At 37.8% G+C, this 22,034-nt stretch overlaps 1 protein-coding gene across 1 annotated transcript in view; it reads right to left on the bottom strand.

Annotated features, from left to right (window-relative positions):
- The window catches only part of ELP4 (elongator acetyltransferase complex subunit 4), a 139,470-nt gene that overhangs the window by 90,430 nt on the left and 27,006 nt on the right, over nucleotides 1-22,034 (bottom strand). Inside the window, exons 4-7 of the mRNA XM_030948634.1 lie at nucleotides 18,370-18,501; nucleotides 13,512-13,651; nucleotides 7,179-7,263; nucleotides 2,019-2,207 (exon numbers count right to left, since the gene is read on the bottom strand). Coding sequence (XP_030804494.1) covers nucleotides 2,019-2,207; nucleotides 7,179-7,263; nucleotides 13,512-13,651; nucleotides 18,370-18,501 — 546 coding nt within the window. The remainder of the gene's footprint in view (nucleotides 1-2,018; nucleotides 2,208-7,178; nucleotides 7,264-13,511; nucleotides 13,652-18,369; nucleotides 18,502-22,034) is intronic.

Raw genomic sequence — 22,034 nt, 5'->3', positions numbered from 1 at the left:
GAAAATCTCTCTGTGTCTCACTGTGCTGGGAAGAGGAGACGTGAGCGCAGCAGAGAGGAGAGGAGGCGTGCAGAGGGAAGGAGAGCAGCTGCTGTGGGCACCAGGCAGCCCCGCACATGTCGGGCTGCGCTCGGCAGCATCCCCAATTACCGGTGCCAGGGAGGCTGCACACGCTCCCAGGGGCTCCGGACAGGCTGCTCGGGGAGGCCGGCAAGCACACTGCAGGGCTCTGGGAACTCACTCCCGTGGCCTACCAGGGACCCTCAGCAGCTCTGCTCCTCCTAATGACTGCTCTCTCCACAGCACCATGCTCAAAGGGTACACCAACTTCCACATTAAGTTAAATTCATGCTCTTGTTTGTTTAAGACAGCTAGGCCAAGATTCTGCACATTCTGTACTCTTATTTTTTTTTAATTCAGGCTTTTCCAGCACTTACTGTTAAAATTAAAAACTCAGTTATTTAAAAAATGATTTATAATTTCAATTTCAACTCCCTGGAATTTTTATATTTGCTTTTTTCTTCATGCACTGCTTGTCCGAGAAGTTTCATCAATATAATCAACTTCTCGAGTAAGTTTGAAGCATCCTTCAGTTTCTATCTTAGAGACACTTCTGTGCTTCCTTAAAATACAAACATTCTTTTTATTGGCAATGTATCTAAAGAAAACCATTATGGAAATATATCCCAATCATGGACAGGCAATTCCAGTGTGTAAGAAGTAGGATCATAGTTTTTACATGCACAAATTCTATTTCTTGCATGAAATTTAACTGCTCCTCTTTCTGAAGGCAGACTGCCAGCTAATATTTAAAAATAATAAGTAAGGAGGTAGAGGTGTGTACTGCAAGAGAAATATTCACACACTTTTGACTACAATGGTAAAACTAGAAAATCAACCTTCTTTATTTTTGAAGGATTAATTGCATTGGTATTTAAATAAATAACATTTGCAGGTTTTCAAAGACCTTTAACAAAATGCAGTAAGTGTTGAGTCATGTACCTACCCAAGTCAGGATCTCATCTATTGATAAACTCCTCTACTACGAAAATGTTTTGCATAATATGAGGTTTTATAATATGAGTACTTTTTTACTATGATCAAATCAAATATACAAAATTATAGGCTCTCTGTTCATTGTGAATAATAACATTTTTGCTTTTGTAAGTTACACCCACAGAACAAAAGACTATCTACATTTTTCCTTTTGCAAAAATGTTTATTTTCAGAAGATATATTTAAGTCTCTGTACACTATCAGGAACAATGCTGTTAATTGCTTCTGATTTTGCAGTTGGGAAAATGGCTCATGCCATAACTGGTTTGCTCCTAGTCCCAATAGAAGAGGATATTAGAATTATGGAGCAAATCTATACCCTTAAAAACAAGATCAGATATCACTATAATGACCATTTTAGATAAAGACAGCAGACTGAAAAGCCTTGTATTGATACTCCAAAAAGCATTTTGAATGTGCCGAGAAAGTACATAGTTGTAAAACGTTTGAAAAACATTTTCAATCATTTTACATGTTGTAAAATAATTGAAAAATATATTACTATAGATATTTGCTTTTTTACAGTTTCTGAAATTTTGACAATTAAAAAAAAAATGAATCAGACCAACATTTGACCTAACTGTTCCTAAAATTCATAATTGGGCAAGTTTTTCGCGTCATTGTCTTGAAATCCTCTTCCAGAGTAATGTAGTCCTATTTTTGTGGTTGAGAAAGGAGAATTTTCTTTTTTCTTCATGCACTGCTTACCCTAGAAGTTCCATCAATAAAATCCCCAAAACCTGTGTGCTTTAGTGGACTACTAAATAAAACAATTTTGCACTTAGTTCTTTGTAGATTTTGCAGCAGGACTCTCCCACAAAAGCATAAGTTTTAAGTTCACACTTTGAACAAAAATGCTTTAAAAATGTCCAGAACTGCTTTTTTTTTTTTTTTTTTACAGGCTTTAAAGTTTTGCTGAGTGCTGTGGGAGCTCTGGGAGGCAGCAAAAGCAGCATTCCTACCTGGATGAGGTGAGCAGGCACTGTGATGATGCAGGCTGACAGGGATTTCCTGAGCAGGCCACGCAGAACATACAGGAACTTGGTCAGGCTCTGAGGATCCTCGGGAGCATCACTGCAACAAACATCATCACCCCACAAGATGGAACCAAGGCTCTGAATTCCTATCCTCAAAACATTCCTTTGTTTTTTCTGTTTGGGAAAAAAAAAATTTAAAAAAGTTATTTTTTTAAACGCTAGGAGGAATACAATTTCTAGAATGCATGTCCATAATAATGTTGTGTTTTATGTAATCACAGTAATCTCTGTCAATCTTATAAAAATCGCAAATGAAATGGGATTTTTTTTTCACTGCTTAGATACCATGGATATTCCAACAGCCACATAGAAATACTGAGAACTACTAATTTGTATTTTTTAACCAGCTAAATATAAGTATATTCTGGAATAAAATCTAGTAACACTAGGGCATTTCACATCCTTTCTACCCTCCATCACTGTCTTAAAAATCATGTAGAAGAGTATTTTCTCCCAGTTCTAAGACTGCCTGCTGGAGTAATCAAACACAATTTCTCCCTCTATTTTCAGCTTTCTGCTGTGTCACTTCCATAACCTGACTGTTCCATGGTCTGCCTCAGTTCCACTTTTTCTGCTCCTTCTGAGAGAACAAGGCCAGTGCTTTGCTCACCAGCACAGGGGCCTGCCACTGCCTGAGAAGCCCCCAAGTAGCATTTGTGCCCCTTTCAACTTCTTCCCACTAAGTTGTAGCCACAGCTGTGGAAAGGCAGAGTGTGATGGGGACAGATTGTCCCTCAAGGACCCCACCTTGACATGAGAGTTTCTGCTCTGCTCTAGAGGCAGTGGCCAAGATAAAGCTCCTTTTCTGAAGGGACAGATGATGAAGTCAAAGTTTTAATTTGCTTATGCAAAGTAAAATGTTATCTCTCATGATGGCAACTCTCATTTCTGCTTGTTTGATATGACCCTTCCTGGTGGTCTTTGGAAAGGATTTTAGATGTATTTGCCATCAATAGCTGAGATAGAGACAAGGAACTCCCTCATTGAAAGACTTGCTGCACAAGGTGATTAAAGAAAAATTTCTAGAGTTCAGGGCTCATACCTGAAGACCAGCTTTAATTATACACACACACACACACATACATATATATATAAATACTAGCTTTGAAAAGTGAAAGCTTGCAGGTACTTCTCACAAAGTGTTTTGTTAAACTGCACTGATGCCTCAGGTTTCAGCTTTTATATTTTCACATTCTGTGCTGCTTTAGTGTGTGGGTCTGAGCTCCATATTCAGGGATGTTGAGCTCTGTGCACAGAGCAGGGAGACAAAACAATTCCTGCTCCAGCTGGGCACCAAGGACAAATGATCCAAATCTCAGCCCCAGAGCACAAACCCCGTGGGCTGCAGAGAGAAAAACAAGCAGGGTGGGACTGCAGGGGCTAAAGCTGGAATGGGACAATGAAGTGCAAGATGCAAATGGAGCAGAACTGATCCCAGGGAGAGACCCCGGGAGCGCTCGTGCATTTTGGGGCCATTTTGGTTCCTCTTGGGTGCAGCCCTGGCTGGGCTCTTGTGCTGCCCAAGGTGGATCCATGGAGGAGATGCTTGGAATCAATCCCTGCTTTATTCTTTAGCTCTGTCCAGCCTCTGCTCCAGGGCAGCCTGCACAAAGGCATTAGTGGATATTAATTTCCAGCAGCTGGAATAAACAGCAACTCTCAAGCACAAACCACGGCCCAGCTGCTCTGGAAATCCAGAGGAAAGGTTTGGACAAGACACGAGGCTGCTCTTCCAAAAGCTTCCTTATCCATGTTGGGTAGGCAGAGCCTGGGTGGTGAGACACAGTCAGCCCCACGTAGCTCTGCTTTTATCCACTTGTGTCTCACCCAGGGAGCTGATCTGCCAACAGAACCCCAGTCCCTGGGGAAGCAATCTGTGCTTCAGCTCTGGCTTCTTTAGTCTCAGGCTTTGCAGCTTTTAGGCTTTAGTTACAAAAAGTTAACTTATTACACCACTGTATGAAGATCAGGACATCAGTACAGGATAAGACAACACTTCTCTGTATGCTATCCTCTCAGATCAGGTGTTCAGTTTTAAAAAAAATGGCAAAAAAGAGAAGTTTTTGTCTAATATTCTTTAATTACTTCTGATCAGAGCAGATTCAGGCATTTCTTGATGTGCACTTAAGCAACAGGAAAAAAACCAGCCAGGCATTTAAGAAAATTGTTTCATCCAGATATCATGGACATTAACCAGGCAGAGAAAGCATTAAAGTATTTCAAAATTTCAACACAAACCTAGAGAAAACTTACAGAAACTTTTTAAATGAGAAAAATATTTTTTCTTATGAGGAACATCTGTAAGAACAACATACATATATATACAAAATATATATACACTAATATTCATAATATATATAAAATTTCTTTCTATTTCAGTTTATTCCAATACTGAAATACAAGAAAAGTGTAAGTCTAATATTCTCCTACAACCAGCCTGCTGTAAAGAGTAGGCTAACATTTTTTAAAATGCACTAGATCTTTAATATTCACATTAGCCTGGAAGTTTGGATTTATTTTGCAATTAAAAAAAACCTAATGTAATTCTTCTAACAGTGTTTGATTTGGTAGCAGAAATTCTGATTAGGAAGAATTCAGAAAACCCAACTCTATGGCAACAACAAAAAAAATTCCCCCCAACTATTACCCTGAAACCCTCCAAAGTATATAAAATTAATGTTAGGAAATAGTTGCCTATTAAAGCTCTGATGTCAAACATGAAAACCCCAAAACACTCTGAAACACAGAGGTGCTATTCCATATAACTTAATACCAACGATCAATTTGTGAAGGATTCCCACTTAAGGATCAACAGCAGAGTTACTGGGAGGCTTTAGAAAGGCTGTCAACCTAAGGCTTGTATTTGTAGCTTCTAGGTAATTCAAACTCTGATTTTGCAAATATTAACTAATTATTAACTATTAACTAATGTTAACTGCCTGTACTAGGTCCTAGAGGCACCTGAGCATTTTATCAAAGGCTACCAAACCTCTAATGATGGTTTTCACTTATTTTCCCAATTGTGTTAAACCATCTCTCAGCTGGGATGAGTCACATTCTGCTCAGTTTTCTTCAAATAAACGAGTAAATCTAAGTATCATTGGCAAATTGATGTGAAAGCAGCCAAAAAATATCTGAAAGTTTTGCCAGTCAAGTACAGGATTATTTGGGGGTGGGAGTACATGCACAAACTTCTTAAAAGCTTTTATGATTATATATGGCAATTATACACAGGTCCAGAAGGATACAGGCTGCTCCTTACTCTACAATCTTCACACCTGCCTGCTTAAAAAGCACTTTAGAGAGCTCAGTAAATGAAATGAAATAGCAAGGAATTGCTCAGAGATTTGGCAAATAAAAGATCCAAGGTGTGCTCCAGGCCACTGCTACATTCAAGTCTGGAGACGTTTTTAAGAAGTGTGTATTATACAAGGCTTCTAAATGTACAAAATTTGACTGTACAAAGAAAGATGATGCAAGGGGGAAAGTGGAATATTAAAAGAAAATAATAGAAACCAGTCCAGGAAATTGTTTGCCTTACCTCCCTTGAAACAGAAAGAACTACATAGTGCTAATGGCTTTCTAGATCAATAAACTGGCCTGAAAACTGACTTTTAAAGTTTCACCTTTGAAATTTATATGTATTATTGAGCAAACATACACTGTTAGATTCATCTCAGTTAAAGTTCAGGTTTTGTTTTATTGACACTAGTAAGTCATTTTGAAACAGTCGACAAAAAGCAGAGTAAATAATGATCAGTGACGTTGAATTTTTGCAAGCAAAAATATACCCAAGTGCTGGTTCTGAAAAACCTTCATTTTCTTTTATATAAGTGTATGTATAAAGAAAAATAAGCAGCAAGAGGCTGATGTCTTGGGCAGGAGGCTGGCTGGGGGCTGGCAGGGTGTTTGTGTCACCCGGGGCTCTGAGGCAGGAGGAGCATCCCCGGGCAGCACGGCAGGATGACACACATCCCTGTTGCCATGGCTACCGCGGGGAGAGGGGCCTGGCAGGGACCAATGGCCTTCTCCAGGCTGGCACTGCCACCGAGGAGGGGAGGGCAAAACCCTCCCAGACATCTCGGCTGAGCACAAGCACCGACATTTACACACGAGGGCTCGGTGCAGGTAACGCTCCCAAACCCCACTGGCAGACAGCAAAACAGCCTCTCCTGCATCATCTCCCTGCAAAAATCATTCCCAAGCTATTCCAGCAGATTCAGGCAGTTCTTGATGTGCACTTAAGCAACAGGAAAAAAACCCTGATATTCTTAAGATATTGAACTTGTATTAAATAATTTCAGGCTCTCCAGAGTCTGTGCTAATTGGCTTCTACTGCAGTGACATTTCTACTGTACAGCAATGATTACCTTTCAATTCAGCTTCAATAGATACAATTTATTATATTATTTCCATCAGCTCCAAAGGACTGCCATGTTACTGAATATGACAGAGAATAACTTATAGGGCACTGCTCAAATTAGAAAAGGTCTTCCAGCCTATGTTGTTACACTTAAAGTGTTTTTGATTCCCACATTTTATACTTTATGAAGAGTACAGAGATTTTTGGAAGGCTGATAAGCTGATTTGTAAATTGAAATAGCATTCTTATTTCTTTACTTCTCTTTCAATGCCCACCACATAAAGATGCTACCACTTAATCAATTAAAAAATTCCCACCAGTTAAAACAACAATAAAAAACCCTGAACATTTAGGGGTAAAAGTTTAACCTCAAGAATCTTGAGCAGATTATGCTAAAGCTATAATTTGAAAAAACAAATATTGTAGGTGAAAATGTGTTTTGCTTCTTTCCATTATATTTGGCCATCCATTTATTAACTAATTGCACAGAAAATGCATTTTACTAATGCTGCCTTACATTTCTTTCTCTGCTTATCTGTAACAGGTAAAACCTCAAAAAAACCCAAACCCTTAAAACATGAACAGCACTATTTATTTTGCTTGTTTACTTTAGCAATGTTTAGAAGCAATTTGTTCCTTAATAATTTGTCCAACACCTTGCGCAAGAAAAGCAAGAAAAGAATAGTTACAGGATTAAAGAGGGGTGTGAGGGTGCTCAGTACCTGGGGATCAGAGCCATCAAAGCCCCCCTGGGAAATGATCCTCTGAATGGACTGAAGCAGCCTTGCATAACCACTATTCATATTCCTGTTGGGATGCAAAAATATTTCAGTTACACATTTCAATATTCTCCTACAAGTCTCTAACAGCTGTATAAAAAATAAATATGAACGGATGCAGCTCTCAGTGCAAGTGTCACATGGAAAAGAGGTGTCAGAGAAGAAAAAAAACCCCAAACTCTGTGAATAAAGTTGACATTATAAGCAGTTGTGATTGCTTCATATTAACTAGTTCAGTGCTCAGACATTTAGTGAAAGCTAAAATCTCTAGGGATTAAGATAACTTAATTATGTCAGGCTCACTTGCATCTAGAAGATTAATGATTTAATGTATCAACTTAAAGTTGAAACCATTCCAGCCCAGTACTAATCTTCTGTAACTGACAGACATCTACCCAGTCGTTATTCCAAGTATACCTAATCAATGCTCTGATGAACAGAGTTGACTTTCTATGGAAATTTTCATGCATTTTCACAGCTTTATTTGCATGACAGCAAAATTGCGAGGTAGCATTTATTCTACGTATTGTTTAGAAAATATAACATTCAGAAAAACAAACAAAAGCAAACCACTGGCTAAAAATGGATTTAAGCAGGCAACACAAAATGAAGGTTCAGCAAATCATCTTGTCAGACTTAGAAGCTCTTTACTTTCAAAGAACAATTCGGGTGCTCGCTTTTAAAAGAGAAATTGTTTTCTTAAATCCCATGGACCACACAGAGCTGAGTGTCTGGGCTGATGCAGGTTCCCCATTGCAGCTTAAGCCCTTCCATCTTTTCTGTCTCTGACGTTTTCTTCCAGTCTCATCAAGGGTTGAGGATTCAAACCTCTTGCTCTTCTACTTCTTTGGGTATACAACAGGTTATTTTGAAAATTTTGCCTTTAAAAATATTCTTGTTTGCTCCATAATTTATCTGTCTGGTAACAGCTCAGGTTGGAAGGCACCTTGAGAGACCACCTGGCCCAAATATTAATGAAATATTACTATTAATATTATTCCCATTATTTTACTAAGAGCCTAGGCTATGCATTTTAGTGATGGATAAACCCAAATAAACTTGCTTTCACCCCTTGGCACAGGAGAGAATTCAACTTTTCTGAGAAGCATGTAAGAATTGCAATGATCTGTCTTTTGCACCATTGCTTCAACTCAAAAATGCGTGTTTCCTTTAAGAAAACAGTATCCATACAACCCCAACCTTCAAATATACTTGAGTTATAAACATCTAGAATCAAAAAAGTCACGTGGTCCTAAGAAATGTGAGTTTTGTAACAATCAATATCATATAACATTAAGAGATGACGTTTTTCTGATATGAACACAAAGGAGAATTTCCAAATCAAATTCTGTTTGTTTCAGATTTAGTGCCCTAGAAGGCCACTGGCTAAACTGATGCACTTTAATAATTTAATACCCTTTATGAAATTCAGACCTGAAAATTAACTGGCAGTGTATGATCTCAAGCTGATATTTCATGCATAAAGTCTGCCTTGCTATACATAAAAAAGCAAGTTGAACTTCTCAAGTCCATTACTTTCCCAGTGCTCAGTTGCAAAAGGAATGGCTATTAAATGTTCTGCCTGCACTGTGTGGCACCTGCCAGTTTACAGGGTGAACTTTAGCCCCCCACAGTAGCCAAAATTCTCTCTCTCTGTGTTTTTGCATTATCATAACAGATAATATTTTATTTCGTTAGAGAATATACTGCAATCAAAATATTTGCCAATTTCCGATTCATTCCTAACTTGTTTTTAAAAGCTAGTGGATAAAAGAATAAAATAACCAAAGCACTTGCAGCATTAAAGGGTCTCAAAATTAAAACAAAGAAATAAAATAGATCTTCAATTAATCTACCAGAAAGAGATTTGCAGCAAAGAAAGGATTTTTGAAAACCATGTAGTGTGTGCAGATTTTTTAAAAATGTCAAAACAGGTGCTTTTCTACCTCTTTCTAAAATATTAATGGTTTCCTTGAATTTCACCCATCTTATGTAAATAAGAACATGAAAGATAATGTAGAAACACTGTTTATATAAGCAAGTTGCATTACCCTTCTGGCAATGTTTGTCACAATATTTAAGGAAGGAAATAAGACATTTCTTATTTTCCAGTTTCTAGTCTTTTTTTGGTTTTGTTGCTAAACACGATTTGATGTTGATAATGAGTTTAAACAATTCCTCCTTTACTCATTTTTTTGTTTACCACTTTAGTAATGGGTAAAGCAGGAGCTGGCAAGAAGGTATCCTGGTTACAACAAAGGCTCTGACTTCTCTGCTGATAGTTTCCAAGCACTTAACAAAGGTGAGGTTATCAAGGGGATGACAAATAGCCTTGTTATGGAAAAGGAGACTCCATTAGGAAAGACAGTCAAACCTGTTTTATCTAAATTTATTGGTAAATCCAGTCTCTAGATAAATTTATTCTTTTTTCAAAAGCACGAACTTTCTTAAGGTAAGATTTACAAGTATCGCTGAAAAACCACAACGTCATTATTTTGGTTTCTTTGAATATCAAATGGCCCTGAAGAAGGAGACTGAAAGCATAGATAGAAAATATGAAAGCATAGATAGAAAATCAGTGTTGCCTGCAGCGCCCAGGGCCACCAGAGAGGATGTTCCTGCCTTTCTGCTGGGTGCCAGCTCCAGCAGTGCAGCAACCAGGAGACAGAATATCCTGGCAACAACCACTGCAGAGCAGCTCCTGTCAGCCACACATCCCTGTAAACCAGCACACAACTGCCCTTCCCCAGCATAAAAGTGAGATAAGACAGGGAGGGTTTATGTCTTCTTCTGGCACCAAACACCCAGGCCCGTTTACTGCTTCCTTTAGCAGCACTGGCTTCAGTTAATTTTTAGCATGGGGAAATGAACTTCCATCCACCTTGAGTGATCATCCAAATGAACCCCATGGTCTAATTCAGCCATCAGGTCCCAGGACTGCAAGAAGGAGAGCAAACATGGCTATTAAATGTTATACCTGCACTGTCTGGCAGGTGCCAGTTTATAGGGTAGCACTTTGCCCCTGCCTCTATCAAAAAACAGGTACACACACATGTGAAAGCACCGGAAACAAAAGGAAGACTGCTCAATCCAAATGATGTTGATAACCTCCAAAACTCATTTTTAAATGCAAAGAAAAGATCAGTTTTAATCTAATCAGGCAAAAACATCACCTTTCTTTCCAAGTCCATAAAGAAACCAAGTGCTTGTGTGGATAACCAGAGAGGGACATCTATATAAATATACATGATTTCTCAAAAGGGCCAAGAGTTTCTGGCCTAAATAAATTCCTTACATCTCTGATCCTGCAAGGGAAACTCTGAAATGATCTTAAAAAATACATTAGCTACAATTACAGAGACAGTTCACTCACTGAGGAAGAGGTGAAATAAAATGGATTTTTTTAAATTTAGTTTAATTTAGACATCATGAGTAATGTGAATTAAAGAATCACAAATACAGGGATGAAAAGGACCTCAATTAGTCTGACAGATGTTTACCTAGCTTGTCCTTAGAAATTTTCAGTGATCGAGATTCTACAATACTCCTGTCTGCAAGGCAACTTCTTGTGCAAATCATTAGAAAAACTTCTCCATATTTCCTGCCTGTATTTCTACCATATTTACTGCAGCCCGTGACTGCAGAAGAGGGAGTTGAATCCTCTGCATGTCAGCTTTTAACTCTGCTTCCATTTTTCCAAGAACTTCTATTCTCCTTTTTAAGCCAAATATCAGGGACTGTAATTTTGAAAAATTCTTCCCACCTTAACACTGACCTAGTGCAACCTTTTTAAAATAGGGAATCCAAAACCCACTGTGTTTGTGGTCAGAAATGACAACAATCAAAGTTAGAAGACAAATGAGCTACTGTAAAGAAAGAGACTTGTACAACTCTACATCTCTCACAGATTTCTAAGAGTTTGCTATTCCCAGTGTGGGCTCTGTTCCTCCCTGTCATATATCATGTAGTTTTTAGACTGCATGACAATGTTTGGAATGGTGACTGGTTGTTACTTTGGTACCTGCCTTTACTCCCAACACCACAATTCCTTTGTTTCCTTGGGAGGGACTTCTTGAAGGAGACCCACGTTGAGGTGGCAGGGAGAGGAAAAGGAGAGAAGCCTTCCAAAGGCCACCTCTATTTGATCATCCTCCTCACCTCATCACTCTGTGCTCTACCAATTTGCCAAGAAAATTACATAAACCCAATCTTTCTGTTAGATTTAAACAAAACAAAAAAAAATGTAGAACTCGCATAGTAAGAAGGATGCACTTTTATCAGGCTAGCACACAAGCAAAATATCAGCATTCAACAAGGCTTATAAAATTAAATGCATGAAGTCCATTCCTTATGCTATACTGATGAGTTAATTTGATTTTAATGTAAAATGAACTAATACTTGACAGCCATATAGTTAGTGGATGAGTCACAACATTCTCATTAGCTAGAGAAGAGAAAGGGAGGTAAATTGCTCAGTAACTGTAACAACACTTGCAACCTGTCAGATATTTTTTGCGTCCATCCTCTATTGCTCTCCTACTAAAAATTAGAAATTATAACATTAACATATAAACAAAGTTGGTTCAAATACTTCTATGGAAAGAAGTTCTCTGCTTTGTCCTAAAATTTGGTTTTTTTTACACTATCACACAAATTTACTTCACAAAGCAGAGACATTTGATCATGTAACAGAACAAATTAGAGAGAGACTTGGCTTTTGCTTTGCTACAGCTCTAAGAAAGGTGGCTCATGCTGCACTTCTTTCATAAATCTGAGGTTTTATATGAGTGCACTGCAGTGGAAATCAATCCCAGTGAATCCCACAGTGCCTCCAGGAGCTGGCCCTATACACTGGGATCTATAAAGCTAGGTTTTATATGAATTATATAAATTACACTATTATATAAATTCAGGGACTGGGCTGGACAAAAAAATTGCTGGCCCAGCCTTGATGTTTGACTTGACTTGAAGTGTCTCCAAGAAAGACACAATGGATGTGTGTGTCTACAGGCTAAGATGAGCCTTTGCTACTGTCACTCATTTTCTCTCAGTCTTCCTTAATTCACTACTGACAGCCATAAACATAATGAGTTATTCACTCCGAGGAGAGCTTGAATAGGAAATGTTTTGTAAGACGTAATTAGTGATTGTAATTTTATTCACAGCATATTGCATTTTCCTTAGGTGAAGCTGTAGGATGTAAGGAGTAAAAGCACATCATCAACTAATCTGTTTTAGCACTCTGAGCTATGTAGGTCAAGGGTGGCCTGTCTCCTAAGCCCTGCAAACTGCAGAGATCCTTTTAAGGCTGATAGCCACCTGACAAGCCCATCTCTGAGCTGCTCAGGGAGGGTTCTCAGCTCTCCCAGTCCCCACACTGGGCTGTCAGCAGGGCTGGGCTCAACGTGCAGCCAGGCTGTCCTAGTAATGTCTGCCTTAATTGTCACTGCCAACCTGCTCCCTCCTCTGCCAGTTTGCAGCTTCCTCATTGCTCTGGCTGGACTGGGATGGAAGGCACTTGAGAGGACACTTCATGTTCAGACTCAGGTGTTTGTTATTTCTTTTCTATATTACAGTCTCACAGGCAGTGAGTTCTGCAGTTCTTCACTAACAAGGCACAAAATGGCTAACTATGTTTTGTTACAAGGCCTTTTAAGGCTAAACTATCCAATTAAGAAATGACACCTAAATTATTTTCACTTTTAACCCAATAACTAATCACTTGAAGTCTGCAATGTGGAGTTTCCTGACCAATTACACAAAACCACCCAAACCCATGGAGAAGAAAGTGAAGAAGGACCAGCCTCCACCCTAAAACCTCCATCTTGCTTTATATATATTACTATATTCTAAAAACCCAAACTCTGAGTTTTCCCCCCTGTGATATTACACACTTCTATTCAAACTCCACACCCACAATCCCAGTTCTGTCATTCCATTTTGGAAGCTTCTCCACAGCCTCAGGTCAAATGCAGTGTTCTCTTGGGGGTCAGTGCCTGCCAGCACAGAAAGTCTGAAACTCTCAGCAGGCAGAACTCCAACTCTCCCCCAGCTGGGAGCAGAGCTCTGAGCTGTCCCTGTGCCACTCCAGGTGGGTAGCACTGAGTGGCACCCACAGCCAAACTGCTCCTAACCCCCCTCCATCAGCACAGCAACTGCAGACCCAAAACCATTTATTTTAGACCCAAAATCATTTATTTCAGACTCAATTATCATTTCCTGCCAATATGCATGCAAAATCTAAACACGCAACAGAACTGTGGTGTCAAAACTTACCATGTTTTCGTTTTAGGCTCGAGAGGCAATTCTTCATGGAGGTAAAAACTGTGCAATTTCACAGACTGACACAGTTCTGGAGACATTTTTTTAGAAACATCATAATAGTGGCCAAACTTGGTATATGTTGTTGGGCTGGTCTGTGGAAACAACAGTACTGATTACAATCTTAAACTATTATCTCTCAAAGGAAAGTAATTAACTAGCAATACACTTCCAACCTCTGTTTTTATCCCATTCAGCCTAAATAAAAGCTTAAAGTATAAAAACATTATAATAATTACTACTAAGTTTTCATTCCCCCATTGTCATACTTGAATGTAAATCTTTCACACAGAGTTCACCCTCTACCATTCCAAGTTGCAGCACCAAAGTGAAGCCAGATAATTAAAAGAATGTATTTTTTGCACATGTTCTAGACAGATGATCACAAATTTGCAGAGGCCCGATCTATGAAATCAGCAGAACATCGTGTGTTCAGCCTCTTTGATTTTTCAGTCTCTGACAATTATATGGGTACTACAGAAATATTTTCAGCTGACTTGGAAAATTTTTCTCTTTATTTATCATCAGTGAAAAAACCAACCATTGCATCTTCATATAAGTGATTTTAATAGAAAAATAAGAAATAGTTTAAAATTATTTTCATTTCCTTGAAAATCAAATAAACAATAGGCTGAGCATTACATGCAATAACTATGATTTGCCATAATGAAGATACATTTTCTTCAGATCTTAATTTTGGTACATAACCATAAATCAAATTTAATGTGTACCTGTGCACAAATTAAACATTTTGAACATGCTGTGCTATTAAATACAGGAAATAAATGCATCTGTTTGGTCCATATTAATGGAATTCAGAACAGAACCTGCAACATTATTTGAATTATACATGTAAAGTTAACCCCCCTAGGGACCCCCCCTCCAGACTGTTATACCATGAAAAATCCATTATTTCACCAAAAAAGTATTAAACTGTTAGGATTAGTTAGAATGATTTGATTTGGGTAAATATTTTGAAATTATTTGACTAACAGGTGTTAGGCCTGGTCAGTTATCAGAGAATATCAACAGTAAGAGCAATGCAATACTTTTCCCAGAATAACCAATGAAACCCAAACTTTTAGTTAAAAGAAATAATTACTTTTTAAAAAAATTAAAAACCTATGGAATTGCTTATGAATATCGTGTCATTCAAGGCAACCAGTTTTACTAAAAAATATATATATAGAAAAGCACATTGTCTAAATCAATGTACCAATTTATTTCTTGGTATCTGATTTTTAAAGCAGGCAGTTCAATAAAACATAACATTCCATCAAAATTTAAATGTTTTTCTTGTAAAATGTAACTTTATTCAAAACAAGGATTCTGAAAGCAATTTAAACAGGGGCTGTTCTTTGGCCTATAATCTATTCTTTATCCGGATTACAGATCAGAATGTTTTTACTGCAATCTCTGCCAGAGCTCATCTTTTTATTGTGTACTTCCAAGCCCCCTTAATGTTTTAGAAAGGCCTTGACTAACTGAACTTTGATCTGATGTCTTCATTGAGAAAAGCTCCAGGTCGCCCATTTCAGATGCAAATCCTTCCTGAGGCCCAATAGAGTTTAGTAAAGACAGCAAAAAGGAAGAAACAAGAAGTTTCCAGGATCCTCTTTGAGAATCCTGAGGCACATTGGTGTCCTTAATCCACCCCGCCGCAGGGATTAAGGTAGGTGATAACCTCTCCCGCTTCCAAAGAATGAGCACAGCGCCCACAAACTGGGTGGAGCCTGGGATTTGGCGCTAATAAAACCCCATAAAAGCAATAAAAGCTGGGTCCATGGCAGAGGGCCCTGAATAGGGCTCAGTGTCCTGCATTCCCAGGCTTAGCAGGGAGCTGCTGGGAAGCCTACCTGACCCGAGGAAGCGTGAATAATGGAACGGGGCAGAGCGGCCGCGCGCGGCGCCCAGCCACACTCGCCAGGCCTCTCTGACACCGATACCTTGGGCTTTAAGATTTCTCTCCTGGTTTGGTGCGCAGCTTCTAGCTTTGTATTAAGCTAGTTTATAGTTTATATTGTTACTAGGATCTTGTCACAGGATGGTGAAGACAAAACAATCCTATTCCAGCTGCAGACTCAAGGACAATCTCTTCAAAATTCAGGCCCAAAGCTTAAGCAACGTGAGAAGAGGAGGGCGGGCATGCAAGCAAGGAGGATGATGCTTCATCATTTGAAGCTATTAATTGGACAATTAACTCCAATATGCAAATGGACTAAAAGTTACAAAAATGTGAGATCTTGTGACCAAGCCCTCTTTTGCTTCCATCTTGGAGCCGTCTGGGCACCGCCAGGGTGTGGCCTTTGAAGGCACCTCCATAAATATCTACTTTATTCCTCTGAACTCCTTCTAGCTTCTGTTCCAGCTCCTCAAGAAGGCATCACTACATTCCTCAGCAGGCTGGAGGCTCAGGCCAGCTCTTTCCTGGATTCCTGGTTTGCACAAGGAGAAATACTCTAAATTGTCAGCAAGCAGAGCGCGCTTTTACGCTACCGTCTGCTGTTAATGTTTCTAATTGCAATCCTAATGTGCTAGAAATCTCAGATTTAGGAAGAACCAAGGCAGAAAATTGATTTCATGCTGTGACAGTTTATATATTGCCCCAAGAACATAAGCAGTTCATTAAAAAAAAAAAACAGACAAAACCACACTGTCTTGCCTTGCAAAACAGGCTCTCCATATACTCAAAAGTTGAAATTAATTCACCTCTGATACAGATATAACTAACAAACTGGCAAAGGCACATCAAGCATAACAAGGTCTTTCACTCCAACAGATTTCTTATAAATCTACTTTTTTCTGATGCAAGGTATGTGCAATATTTAGAGAGAAACCGCTGTGAAGAGCACTAATACAAACACCATGCCTAAGATCAAAAACCAGGTACCTGGCTGGTCTAAACAGGGTCAAATAAATGCAAAGGGAACATCTGAACTACCAATCAAAAATCTATTGCTACTCAGAAACAGTAAACAAATCAATCATCAATGACATCTTTTACTCAGCATTCCTGCTCTGTATTTAGCCAGGTAATGGGTAAAAAAGTTTCTGCCATCACATTTAGAGTTCTAGCTAAAAGCAAAGCTCATCTTTCTCTTTCACAGTTGAAACTATTTGACAGTAGTTTTTGGAAATGCACTGGCATATTAGTTCAATCAGTTTGGAAAATATGCCTTGAAATTTTATTCAACATTGGTTTTTACCAGCAAAGGAACATTTAAAGGAGGAATCACAACCAAAGTTGTTCATTAAATTATTGAACTAAATGTATTGTTATGGGTAGCAAGGCAGTATCAGATTTTTCCTCAATGGAGTATAATCACCAATCCAATTAACATAGAACAGAGACAAAATTTTATGATTACTGCAATACAAAATATTGAAAAATATCAATTTAAGCCTAATTTTCACCAATTAAAATGTCCTGAGGAATTTTAAGTATAGATTGTTTAAGACTGATACTTTTATTTGTGTGTTTTAATTTTTGCATAAATTTAACATACACACAACTCAATTATTCTCAGCTATTGAGAATTTTCGAGGTCCAATTCAAAAAGCAATAATAACAAGGGAAACTCCCCCAGAAAAGCTGACAATCTTATTCTATCTTGCATAATCAATTTTCAGTAATCAAGGGTACATACATCATGCATTTTCAAGAAATATTACATTAGTGGAAGAAGTGGTTGCTGCTATGAAGTTAAAGATGAGTGGACACCCAACTGAATTTTTAAAATAATTTTTCTATTTTGTTAGAACATCAGAACACAATTTGTTAACAACGCGCAATTGTTTTCATATCGGAACTCTGCTAGATTTTAAAACAGAAAAATTATTTTGGGGATGGTTCAGAGTGGCACAGCAAGCTTCACGATAATAAAATTGATGAGATTATATGATTACCCTGGAGGCTGTTTGATTTGGCATGTCACCATATATAGGTCTTTTCTGACACAACTGTATAGCCATGTCTGTGCAATTTCACAGAAAACCAAACATGCCAAGCCTTGTAAGATCATTTTGTCACATTCCAATTATGTTTTTAAGAATACAACTGAACTTACTAGGCAGGTATGACTACATCTAAACCAGAATTTATAAACGTAGACTAAAATGTACAGACAAAACCAGGATTTGATTCTGGACAGCCAGAAATGCTGTAATTTTGTTAAAGACTGATTGTGCCGCTGGATTAAATAAGAAAGCCACCAGCCATGGGAGATTGATTATCCACAAAACACCAACAACTGTAAACTCTCAAAGACTGACCACTGAGCTTGTTCCTTATATTGTCCCTGCCCAGTGCTTAGCTCCCAGTGACAGTGAGGCTGAGAGAATCTCAAGTGCTTGCTTTAGTTGTTATGCACATGGATAAGCAGGTCAACAGCTTGCTTCCACACAGTGCTTCCACTGCAGACACCCACTAAGTCCTGTTGATTAAACCTACTTAAGTAATTTGTGTGCAACTAAATTTGGGCCGTTTGGAAGCAAGCACATCATCCAAACTTTCGTAAAAAGCTGTCTCAGTTTGATAATACTCATTGAAAAAGCCCGTGGAACTTAAATGGTTTTTAGCTTTTAAATTACTATTGTCTGTAGTGAGTTTTAGAGTATCTGCAAACTCTCAAATTCCCTTTCTTTTTGCGTCATTAGTAATTAAAATATTCAGTGGCGTATGATAGTTTTCCCCCAAGAGGCAATCCTGTAACACTGCCCATTAGTAGTTCTGTTGCCTAGGTTCTACTGATAAGCATTTGCTTTTCGAATTCATTTTGAGTGCAAGAGGAAAGAAGCAGAAAATAGGCATTACCTCCATTTTTGGTAAATTTTGGTAGCGCCAGGCTATTTTCATAGAATCCTGAAAATCCTCAGGCTTCACAGCTGCTGCTTCATCTCCCAGTTCCTTCCTGTAGGAATCATCACGCAAAGGGGCTGGAAGTTCCTACAGGTAGAGAGCAAAAAAAAATGTCAGCTACCTGCAGGAGAAATAGCAGTTCAGGTTTTTATCCACACCCCCCTCCAGCCAGATAACACAGTTATCTGAGTATAATGGGCAGCTGCAAAATCTGTAAAAGATTAATAGATTAAAAGAACTCTTCTGAAGGACTGGCTCCTACTAATACTGAGCAGGAAAAAAACCCATTTAATTATTACTGGAAAAATAAATTATAGAAGTAAAAGAAAGAAAGCAGAATGGAAATACCACATTTGATGCTCTGCTTCATCTTGAGTATTCCCATTCCCATTGAGTAGCACCCATATTCTTTTTTTGTAATCTTTCTTTAGAGGCTGATCTCCTAAACTACTCCATTTCTGACAGCGGGCAAGTTCCCTGCATATTTAAGCCTATTTAAGCCTTTTCCCATAGCAAATTTAAGCCTATTTTAACATAAGAACTTTGTTAGCTGCTGTAAATCTTTCAGAAGTCTCCAACAGATCACAACAGCCTACAGACACCAACTGAAAGCCACTGCAACAGGATGGATTGAATTTTCTCTTCTGCTAACCATTAGGCACGATATCTACTCATGATAGATATCTCATGGACATAAACACAGGAAAGGAAGGGGGGAATGTTCAATTCTGGATTTTTAAAAAAGTTTCTAATGTACTTTTCTGCCTTTGCTGCACTGCTGAAAAAGTAAACAACGCGTGCTGAATTCAGAACTCATGGAATGGGCTTCTACACCTACTGGAAAAATAAAGTGCAATGAAGTTTTCTGCCCCAGCTTTATCACAGCCATCCCTCTAAGCTGGAGGGCACAGAATCTCTGCTTAAAAGAGAACAAGGCTTGGCTGAAAACTCTGTTTTCCTTGAGCAAAGATTCCTGAGGAAGAACTGTGACTTGCCTCAAGGGTCAAACCCACACAGAGCTAGCCAGTAGCTCTGTACTGCGCGTTGCGACTGTCAAAAAGCAAATCCGAAACCTTTAGAAGAAGAATCTGGATTGAAGGGTGGGACACACATCAAACACTGCACACAGGCAGGGCTTATGGTGACCATAAATACCCAGGTGACATTCATGGCTTTGTGTGGGTACACACGGTACAAACTCAGAAAGGAAACAATGAAACTTTTAACACATCCATTTTGGGTTTAGTGTTACACTTATCTACTATGCATAAAATTAACATTAATATATAACAATCAATTATTAGGAATTTTAGTATTAATTACAACCATTTGTAATGATAATTTAATAATAGATTCAATAATTATTAATTTTATTAATAATATCTTTTACATGAATATTTAATTTATTTACATTTATTTTATTAATATTCATTATGCATTCATTTATATGTATTAACATATAGACATTAATATTATAATATTTAAAAATAAATAAATAATGAATTTATATAATAATTATTATTCTTTAATTATTATATAATATATATTCTTATTATAATTGCTATAATGTTATCATCATCATTGATATAATAATATAATAAATAATATTAATAGCAAATAATTATTAAAATTATAAACCTTTAATTAATCTATATATAACTTTACTAACAATATGCGCTACTTTGTTTGTTTTGCATATATTAACATCTATAATTATGGAAAAAAAAGATTTCAGATAATTGCTTCTGTCCCTTCCTGGGGTTGGTCACTACACTTTCTGAGGCACCAGGCAATGGAAATTATGAAAACTTTTATAAACTTTATAACTTAATAAAGTTGCAGAAACAGAACAACTGTATCTATGTGTTTCAACAGCTCAGCAAAAGGTACAAAACACACCTTTGAGCAAGTTATTTCATTTCTTTTGCTTTTACAAATGAACTACAAAAGGCTGGTAATGACTATTCATGGGAACAATTATGTACAGAGTTATATTTTCAGATGTATCACAGCTTGTTTAAAAAATACATTTGCATACAATAAACTCATTACTGTGGTAGTAAAAATTAGGCTTTCTGGGTAGGAAAGCTACACAAAGATGAAAATTTTGATTTAGTATTTAGTTTTCATTAAGTTTACAGATTTATAACAGCTGCCTCAATAAAAAAAATTACTTTAGTCAGAGTTCCATTACATCTACCCAGCAAGAGAGCAGGCAAGCTTTCAAATGAAAGATTTCTGACAAATGGGACAAAATGAAAAACAGAACACTGGACTGAAAGGTTCTGAGAAAGCATAAGCACAAACCAGAGCTGACAAGTGCCCGGATGCATTTCACATACATGCAGATACAAACCACTTACATTTACTTCTAAGAGCATTAGATGAAGTATTTTTCTTTAAAAAAAAAAGTTACTTTGAATTGTTAATTTTATAACTTAGCTATCCTCAACAGAGAGTTAATCAATCTTATTTTCCAATTGAGATGTTGCTTTGAAAACACATACTGAACAGTTCAATTATTGTGTAGATTTAATTTCCTCATACAATTATTCATAGATTTCAACATATTTAATAATAATTTAATAAATAGATTTTTCATAGATTTAAACTTCCTATCATAAAAAGGTCTTTCTTTTTCAGTGAAGAGCTGTTGATACTCAATCATCTCAAATTATTCCTCATTTAACAGTAATTTTAAAAAAACCCAAACCAAGTTTCATTTACAAAAGTGAGTTCTGCAGAGATGTAATTTGGAGGCTCAAGCAACATTTCCAGATCAACTTGCCGCCAGGTAATTTTTTGTAGTGGTGAGCAATCTCTGTTTTTTTTCTGAAAACAAGAGCCTGCAGAGATCAGGAAATCTTGCTTAAACATTTCCTCCACCTCCCTGAGCCTGCCCCTGGTTCAGACACCACCACTGGGCAGTTCCTACATCACTGCAAAGCCAGAAGCCAGGAAATGACAAATTGTACAATTCTCCTTCCTGCAGGTAAAGAGGAAAACAGCAGCAATATTTCTCACAACTATTTAATATTTTTCCCCCCGAGAATCACTGCAAATGCCTATAATTTGTGCTGCTGGTTCATTGTTGTTACGTAGTAATTGGGAAAGTCAAATTTGAGACAGGGACATTAACTACAAAAATTTGTCTATTTTACACATAAAATGTATTTCATGCTGAAAATAGAACAGAGGTCAAGACAATAAGGGTGAGAAGTTCTCCAAGTTGCTGAAATAACCTCGTGTAACACTGAGAAAAAGCTCCTGCCTTCCAGCGAGAGAACAAAACTTTCTTCCACGGCCCTGTGTGGCAGGGAGAAAGCACAAATCCCAGCTGCTGACACCCAAAAAACTCAGTACAAAACAATCACAGGCACACACACCATCATCACTGCAACACAACTTGGCACTGTGGTGTGTCCTAACTGCTGCTAAAAATGAGGCAGATTAAGAGATCAAGGAAAAAAATTGTTTCATCTGAAGCTGATAAAAGGTTTTGGCTGCCAGAGATGAAAATCCATCAAAGTATCCCAAGTATCCATCTGAAACAGCCTTTTTTTTGTTTTTCTGTTCTTTGCCAATATAGCTTGCTTTTAATTTCTAACACAAGAAAGAGT

Source organism: Camarhynchus parvulus, chromosome 5, assembly GCF_901933205.1.
Source record: "Camarhynchus parvulus chromosome 5, STF_HiC, whole genome shotgun sequence".
In the NCBI taxonomy this organism is placed as follows: Eukaryota; Metazoa; Chordata; class Aves; order Passeriformes; family Thraupidae; genus Camarhynchus; species Camarhynchus parvulus.
This window is presented reverse-complemented; position numbering and strand designations above follow the sequence as displayed.